This window comes from Pyxicephalus adspersus, chromosome 2 (genome assembly GCF_032062135.1).
Source record: "Pyxicephalus adspersus chromosome 2, UCB_Pads_2.0, whole genome shotgun sequence".
NCBI classification, from domain to species: domain Eukaryota; kingdom Metazoa; phylum Chordata; class Amphibia; order Anura; family Pyxicephalidae; genus Pyxicephalus; species Pyxicephalus adspersus.
The window spans coordinates 16,528,149-16,537,574 of NC_092859.1; the positions used below are offsets into that span (position 1 = coordinate 16,528,149).

At 40.0% G+C, this 9,426-nt stretch overlaps 1 protein-coding gene across 8 annotated transcripts in view; it reads right to left on the reverse strand.

The window, feature by feature from the left end:
- The window catches only part of LOC140323000 (adhesion G protein-coupled receptor E3-like), a 35,614-nt gene extending 26,630 nt beyond the window's left edge, over positions 1-8,984 (reverse strand). For 2 of the 8 annotated variants that reach the window (XM_072399697.1, XM_072399696.1), the window contains exons 1-2: positions 8,724-8,984; positions 6,158-6,358 (exon numbers count right to left, since the gene is read on the reverse strand). In XM_072399697.1, the coding sequence (XP_072255798.1) occupies positions 6,158-6,200 (43 nt within the window). In that variant the 5' untranslated portion in view covers positions 6,201-6,358; positions 8,724-8,984. Of the gene's footprint in view, positions 1-6,157; positions 6,359-7,146; positions 7,166-8,723 lie in introns of those variants that run through there. The other 6 variants (XM_072399695.1, XM_072399693.1, XM_072399691.1 and 3 more) reach the window with 6 other exon arrangements.
- Between the last annotated feature and the right edge of the window lie 442 nt (positions 8,985-9,426).

Below are 9,426 nucleotides of genomic sequence, written 5' to 3' on the forward strand. Positions count from 1 at the left end.
GAGGTGTGAGTGGAAAGATGATAATCCATGTGGACAAATAATGGGTCTTAGATAGTGTTTGATTAGAGATAGTTTAAAATTGGCAACAGAATATTTTCAATGGTTAAGGAAAAGGCTTCATTATTTTCAACACACATTTGGGGCTGTAAGAACCACCAGATGCATTGACCTATAAAGTAATATGTTGCTTGCATATTTGTCACAAGTAAAAACTACAATCTGGATTGGGATTCCACTTGGAATATGGGATCAAACACATGCAATTGCTCTTGGGTTAAATTTAAAGGGGACACATAAATAACACAAGAACAATACCCAAGAAGAAAGTGTCCATACTAAAAACAAATTCATATTGATAAAAAATGTGAAATGTTTCAAAAACAGCTTTATGTATTCATAAAAATAAAATTAGTGTAAAGTATCATATATGGAAAGTATAAAATATAGTACAAATGTTTAGCAAAAAACTACAAAATGCAAAGATATTAACATAAATTGCATTGAGGTAATAAATAATTGTATTACTTATTTTTGTGATGTGTTCTTGCATTAGGAAAGAGTCAGTAAAGAGTCACCAAGTAAAGCATAGATGTCACATTTATTTCTTCCTCAGGTGTCAGTCCAAGAACAATTGTTGGGGGATAGCACTGTTAGCATAGTTTGAAGCACCGGGACCCACCAAGGTTTATAATGGGACTTGCCCAATAAATTGAAGTGTGACTTTTTTAGTTTACAATTTCAGGTGAGTGGGAAGACTTGGCAGATCACAGGAATATTAATAACAATTTGTATAACCTTCCAAAGTCCCATTATAAATCCTGGCGGGAGCTTTTTATGGCATTCTAATGGTAAGCTGAAATGACTTGGTCCTCAACTTAAGTGTGATATTTGGCCATTGGGTGCACCAACACGCAATCATTATGGTGGTCATGGCTTTGTTAGTCTGATGGCCCCTCATCTGTAGGGTACAGAGTGTACATGCTATTTATTGAGACATATTACATTGCTCCTATTCATGTTGAGTGATGCCTATTATGCTCGTAGTAGAGACCTGACTGTTCTCAGAATTCACCTTAAACCACATGATAAATGAACACAGCATACACATATGCATACAATGCAACTTCTCAATCGGCTTTAACACTTTCAAATCACTTCCCTCTTTTGTCTGAAAGACTCTGTTCCAGCCTAAATTTAAAAATAGACTGTAGACCAAATTGTTTTTATAAGCTTTTTTATTACTTGCTAATACATCTCACTCCAGGCCCTGATTATGTGCTGAGTCGGTGAGGAGATCAACAATCAAACACTTTTCATATTCAATACTTACCAAGGATACCGCCCTTTACCGTCTTTTACCATATTATCTACAGAGTCTTTTGGGGAAAAATTGCTTTAAATTATTATTATTTATAATAATATTATTCTTGATCCTTGAAAAGCCTATGGTACGGCTGCAAAAAGAATTGTATAAAAATGCATTTATACATTACAATGGAGTAAGGCTGCTATGAAGCTGTGAAGTAAGCAGAGAGGTGTTGAATGTATACTCTGTGAGACCTTATCTGCCTCAAGAATAAATGTTCCTGCAGGTACCAGTAATAGGAGAAAGGGAATCAGGGTCAGAACCAAGTAAAAAAAAACCTACATGTGCTGTGATTCAGTTTTTCTAACCATTGACACCCCTTCGGGAGGGAAAGTTGGCATTAGACCCATTGGAATTTACATTAAAAAAATTACACTTACCTTCCTTTCCGCAGGGGCCACATTGGATTCCATTCGATCCGACCCTGTCCTGGATTCTTTCTTTGTTCTGGAGCTAAGGAATCAGGATGTGCCACTATCTTCATTCTTCTCAGGTTCTCCTTACGTCACCTGCTCATGGACAGGGCAGCCCAAAGCCTCGTGGGAAACATGACATATGTATCCCAGGAGGCTCTGGGTTTCTCATTCAGTCATTACTGCCACGGCAGTAAATAAGGAAGAGAAGGGGTCCTCTACTTCAAACCAAAAAAGTGGTGGTATTTTAAAATACCTTTATATAATGTTACAAATGTAATGATAGATCTGCTTTAAGTGTGGTCATGCTGACAAGAATAATTAAAGTGAAGTGAATTCAAGGAAAAGAGCAGCTGCCCAATCGCAGGCATGGGGCAGGGAGGTGACCAAACTCTAATACTAAATTGTAGTAGAAAAAGTCAGGTCACCCACTTAGCTGTATAGTCTAGTGTGGGTGAGTACATTTATGAACATTTTTTTTTTAAAATACTCTATTCCATATATTCCAAGCAGCCTCCAGCAGATGTCTCTGTGTGCAAAGAAGCAGCAGGTATTCTTTACAGTAAAAAAAAATAATTCAAGTCATTATTCGGATTAAAACACTGAATCTGAAAGCTTGATTCCAAATGGGGTCTACAGAGAAAACAAACCGTGCATGTAAATGAGGTCCATTGTGGTTGGGAATGCTCTGCTGTATATCCACATGTCCTACCACCAGGATGTTAAGGTATGGGAATCAAAAAGCCATAAATATATTGTTTTCTGGTAGATAGTTGTTGTTCACACTCAATTATAGTATAAATTATACAATTATATTATAATATATCAGCAATGGAGACATGATTATATCTTCCTATTGATCTTAGTTAATAAAATGTCTCCAAACGTTAACAAAAATGTAGGTGGGTTGGCAAAGTTTTCTCACTGATTATTTATATTCAAATAAATATAAAAAATATAATATAAAAACCCCTAAGATTTGTTTGTTTCTAACCACCATAGATAGTCCCTATTCTTTCCTGTATTAGTCATGCCTGCAATCTTTGCAAGAGTCATTGAGAGCTAACAGATAAAACCCATATCTGACTTTTTGGAAGATCTGATATTAAATATGAGAAAGATAATTAATTAATTATTTTGTATAGAAATCGTAATTATCTGCCTTATAACCCTATGTTTGCCAAGTCACTTTAGGTTTTGACTTCATCAAGTGTGAAATGTCGCAGTTTTGCCTGTTGTTGTATGGCAGATATATGAACATTTTTCTTATGTAAGCTATGTGGTGAATAGAGATGAGCGAAGATCCAAATTTATTTGCGGCGAATAGCGTTAAAAAAACGGCTATTTCCGGGCTGCAGAGAGCCTTGATAGTGGTGTAGAACACTGTGCCTTGCAGTAACACGCATAGGGAGTCTGCTGTGGTAGTGAAATAATACTGTGAGTCGGTATGACATGCAGATGGCAGGTGTCACTATTAGAATCACTGCACACTTCACTTATTTGGGCAGTCACGAGGCCAAACTGACCAAATAACTCAAGTATGAACTCAGCCTTACAGGTCCATGTTAGCGTCAAGAAGAAGCCCACTCCTTTTACACCCTCGTCAGCTGATTCCACATAGATGTCTACAGAACCTGTCCTATTAAGCGCTTAAACAAGTAGAGCCCCCCTCCACAAGTAGAGTGTGGAGGTGGCAGCAGCATGAGGAAGCCACAGAGTGGCACAATGATAGAGTCTGGAGATGGCGGCAGCATCAAGATTTTTAGTATGAATACAGACCGTGAAAGTGAGGCCTCTAGATCCTTGTAACTTTTGGGCTCGGAGCAGGAGATGTCATAAAATTTACCACAGGGATAAATGGCCACAGAGTGGCACAATGACAGAGTCTGGAGGTGGTAGCAGCATCAGAAGGCTACAGAGTGGCACAATGACAGATAACTGGCTTGTGGCGGCCAAGCGTTCATAGCGACCTTGCTTTTTGATTCTTCAATGTAGGATTGTTCACCCACTAATAGGGAACATGAGCTGGGTTCATTCAGCACATTTAGCTTCTGCGCCGTTGGATGAGTGCACGCATACTGTTGTCTCTTGGCAATCACTTCAGTGATCGATTGCTGACGGAATGACTGACGAGGAGTAGGAGGATCTGGACCAGCAGAAGATGGAAATGACATACAGCTCCCTTCAGCTGAGGTGGTGGAGCCTTGACTGCTTGAAACCCGGTGCGTGCCACTGGGTGATGTAGCGGTTGCTGCGGCAGGCTGGACCAGCACATCGGAGCCACGGTTCTCCCATGCCACTTTATGGTGACGCTGCATATGTTGTATATGTTGTATATGCAGGGCTGTGGTGCCAACATTGGCACCCTGGCCACGCTTCACCTTCTGCCCACATATTCTACATATCGCCATGTTAACCTCCTCCAGCAGCTTAACAAAAAACTGCCACACCGCCGAGTAGGTGATTTTTCCCCCAACACTCCGCACTGACTGACTTCTACCGCCGCTGCCTCCGTGAACCCCTGCACCACTACTTCCTGGGCAGGTAGGCTGCTGCAAAGCAGGTGGTCTACCCTGGGCACGTTTGGCTCCCGACCTCCCACTGCTGCCACCCTGCTGACTACCAGCCATGCTACCACCTTGCTGGCTCAGCCGCTGCCTCACGGGCAAGCTGCCACCCTCTTCTCCTGAAGATGATGAAGCCTCTTCTTCATCCGGCTCCCAGGTGCGAACGGCTTCATCATCATCAAGTAGTGTATGCACGTCACTGATGTCCTCCTCAATGATCTCTGGGTCAGGAGCCTGACCGCTCACAACACCACCTACCATGCCACTCTCCTCATTACTACTTGCCCGCCTAGTGGAGAAAGCGGCTGATGTCTCCTCCAGATCTTGGCTGGGCAATAGCTGCTGACTGTCCTCTACTAGCTCTCTAATATTTTTCTTTTTGTACTCAAATACGTCACTAAACGCTTTCACCACAAATAACTGCAACAGTGAAGTGCATATATATTTTTCTTTTTGTACTGAAATAGGCCACTAAACACTTTCACCACGAATAACTGCAACAGTGAACTGCGTATATATTTTTCTGGATATATAAATTGCTGGAATGACAGAGCTGTATAATGGCTATTTGGATCCCCAAATATTCTTTCCATGGACTTGTAAATCGCTTTTCTAGCACTGTCCCTAGCGCCTTCTGACATCTCTCCCTGCACTAAGATGCTGTAAAATTATTCCTCCCTATCCTTTCCCTGCACGTATAAATCATTTTTTGAGTTTTTTTTCTCTTAATTAGGTTTCTCCTATCACTCTCCCTAGCGCCTGCACACATCTCTCCCTGCACTCAGAACGCTGTGAAATGTCTTAATCCAAGATGGCTGAGGCTATTTAAAGGGGTGTGACATCACAGGGCTGGCTGGCTGCTGATTGGCTGCATGCATGGCATTATTGGTCATCCCGCCTTCCCAGAGTTTTTTTGCCCCATGTCCTCACACATGCAGCCGCCATTTTAGGAAAAATTGGGATTCGTTACCACGAATCACGAGGAAATTCGAATTCGTTGAGAATCAAATTTTTCCTGAAATTCGGATCGAATTCCACTTTGTCAGCTTCGATTCAATGGTATGATGTATCTTTGCTTTAAAGCAGCAGTTCTGGGTGTAAAGACTGGGTAAGGGGGAAAAAGGATTTTCTGATTTACATAGTTTCATCTAAAGGCAGGAATAAGCTGTAATTTGTGATGGAAATGAAACATGAAGAAGCCTTCTATTTTAGGATGATTCTATTATACTTTTTATCATATCCAACGTCTTTATGGTCCATCTCACTGTAACCAGTCCAGTTATACCTTATCATTGGTCCACAAGGCTTACAGTATAAAAGCTAAGGTGGCTATTCCCTCAAGTCCTACTCTATGGAAGCCATTTTTACATCAATTGCAATGATAAAAGCTGAAGAGTCCTAAAACAGGTTACACTTTCTCAACTCTCCTCACTCAAATATTTCAGCCTGGAAAATCATAGAATAATATTAATTATACTGTAGAATATTTTATTTTCTTCTTATTATGACATCATATGTTAAAATCAGAAAGTCCCAGCATAGTTGGGCTTCCAGAATAGTTGGAAGGCCTAAATTTCTCCACCATACTCATCATCTGAATCAAAGACAAGAATACAACCTGCAATAACCTATAGCAGTCAATCAGCAATCAAATGTTATTGTTCTGACTGACAGTCCTATAGTGATGGGAGGGGGAATACTGATTTTTGTTCTTTACATTTCATCAATGTTCTTTGCATTGCCTTATAATTTTATGTCTTTCTATCTGTCTGTCGTTAGTTCACAAAGTTACTGTTCAAAATTTGACTTACCGAGTATCAGCAGTAATAATTGGACTGGAAACTTTTGATCCATTTCTGTTCTCCTGGTTCCTTTATATTGGGTGTCTCTTTTCCCAGCGGTGAATAGTTTTCTTATTACCTAGATGTTAACAACACCCAGATTTGTGCCAGGGTTCTTTTTGTTGTGTGTATGTTTTTTAGGCTATGGTACACTCCAGTGCCGTGATTGACCTGTGAGCGTACAACAAACCTGAACATTAATGTTTCTGATCTTCAATGCTTTGCAGTACAATCTCTGCTCTACAATTCTGTGCTCCCTGTTCTCTGCTCTACAATGCTATATTCCCTAATCTCTGCCTATAGTGCCGTGCTCCCTAATCCCTGCCTACAGTGCTGTGCTTCTTAATCTCTGCCTACATTGCTGTGCTCTCTAATCTCTGCCTACATTGCTGTGCTCTCTAATCTCTGCCTACATTGCTGTGCATCCTAATTTCTCCTCTACAATGCTTTGTCTCCTAAACTCTGTTCTACAATGCTATGCACACTAAACTCTGCTTTACAGTGCTGTGGTCCCTAATTTCTTCTCCACAATGCTGTGCACCCTAGTCCTTTTCTACAATGCTTTGCAACCTAATCTGTATTCTGCAATGCTGTGCTCCCTAATCTCTGCTCTACAATGCTGTGCTCCCTAATCTCTTCTCTACAATGCTGTGCTCCCTAATCTCTGCTCTACAATGCTGTGCTCACTAATCTCTGCTCTACAATGCTGTGCACCCTACTTCTTTTTACAGTGCTGTGCAACATAATCTATGTTCTGCATTGCTGAGCACCATTAACGCTACTGTACAATGCTGTGCACCCTAATCTTTCTGTACAGCGCTATGCAACATAATCTCTGTTCTATAATGTTGTACATCCAAATCTCTATTCTACAATGTTGTGAGCCCTAATATCTCTGCTCTGATGTTGCACGCTCCTATCTCTATCTCCTATATTAATGGGTACTGCCCCATACTGACCTTGATGGACTTCCGAGCATTGTCGCTAGAAATGATCTTTTGTGATTGTTTCCAGTGACAGATGAATGATTGAGCGCTGTACACACAGCTCTATTTTGTTCTATGAAGGGGGAGGGGGGATAACGAACAAGCAGCAACTCATTGTGCTCTCCTTTTTTGTGGGCCCATTGTATGCATGACAGATTTGCACCCAAGATGAGAATGATTGAGTTGGACATGAATCATCTGCAGTGCATGCTAATCTCTATGTTGTACAATGTAATTCACTATAATATCTTTGTTCTACTGTGCTGCGCACTCTAATCTCTTCTTTTACATATAATTACCTTAAAATTTCTCTACTATGCAATAATGAGCACTCAGATCCCTGTATTCCCCAATGCTGTGCACTCAGATCCCTGTATTCCCCAATGCTGTGCACTCAGATCCCTGTGTTCCCCAATGCTGTGCACTCAGATCCCTGTATTCCCCAATGCTGTGCACTCAGATCCCTGTATTCCCCAATGCTGTGCACTCAGATCCCTGTGTTCCCCAATGCTGTGCACCTTGAGCCCTGTGCTACATAACTGTGTAATGCTGTGCACCATGATGTTTCTGCTCTATAATTCTGTACATTCTAATGTATTTGCTCTACAGTTTGTTCTAACAAAGTTCTAACTTTGTTTTCTCACTACAATGCTGTGCATTCTGATGTCTTTCTTAAACAATGCTATGCACCTTGATTTCTGTTCTACAAAATAGTGTAATGCTGTGAGCTATGATTTCCATGCAATACAATTTTGTATATTCTAATGTATCTGATCTACAGTGCTTTGCACCTTGTTCTTTCTGTTATACAATGCTGTGCAGTCTGATGTCTATATTGTACAATATTCTTCAGTCTAAGCTCTCCATTCTACAGCGCTGTGCACTACAATCCATCCGCTCTACAATGCTGTGCAGCCTTATCTCTATGTTGTACAATGCTGTGCACTCTAGTCTCTCAGCTTTACAGTGATGTGCATTCTAATCTCCATGCTTGGCTATGTTATGCATTCTATTATTTCCATTCTGCAATGCTGTGTACCTCTATCTCTATACCCTACAATGCTGGGTGTGCCAATCTCTCTTCAATGCTGTCCACTCTTTCCACATTGTACACTCCAGATTCTATAATAATGTGTACTTCAATTTATTTGTTGCATTTTAATCTCATAAATCTGTCTTTTATGTGATGACATCCTGCATACCCCTATTGTTCTAATAATTCCAAAAATGCTTTAGTCATTCTATATAACTCTTGTACAGTAATTGTGCACTTCTATACTAATAGTCCCAGCTCAGCTGGGCATTCTGTTTCCTATGTTCTTCTTCAGTAAAATGTTCTACATATTCATTATTTTAGTATAACGGTAGTACAGAGTAGCACAATGTATTCATCCAGTTAAATATACCATAATGAAGCACACCCTAATAATTGGGTACTAAAATCCCTACCGTCACCTTGTGTATTGTGGTTAGACTACAGCCTGTTATTAAACCAGTAGGATACCTGGTGTTCATTAATTTTATATGTAAGTACAGTTCATTATAACTACCTGTTTTCACTGCTGAGATCCCATCTTCCAATGTTTCTGTGCTCTATTTCCAGTCTTCCTTACATCCTTTGTATATTATAGGCTATTAAAAAAAAGACTAAAAAGTTGTTTCGTTGGCCGTTGACTAAGAGGTCACCTCTGTTTTATGGATCCTGGTCTGTTGTCCTGGAAGATCGCATATACGAAATTGTAATTTTTCAAGAAAGAAATTCTGGTTCCAGTGTTTGTGTACTTGTATGCTACTGTGTTTTCTGTGTTACGTTTTTTATGAAAGTCTTTAAAGGGAAGTCTTTAGGGAAAGATTACACTCTGTGCCTGTATTCTGCAATGTAACGTTTTAGAGTAAACCACAAACTGTACATGATCTTACTAGCATATAGAGTTAGGAACAAACTTGAACTCTTCCTTTGAAAGCAATACATAGGCATATTAAGCTGATTTTTGTGTTTTTGTTTTGAGTGGTAAACTCTTGACTGTATCATGGGAGCTATGTTGGTAGGTATTGAGGATGTATAGTTCACCCCCATAATGAGTTTCAGTGTACAAATAAATATTTTATAAATATTTTCATATAAATCTATGTGTATGCTCATAGGGCACAAAAATGTACTTTACTACTTTACTTTACTACTATTCAGTGAATGAAAACGCTACTGGGAAATGGTTGCTACCATAAGTCTTTCCATTGGCTGGTGGTTTATAG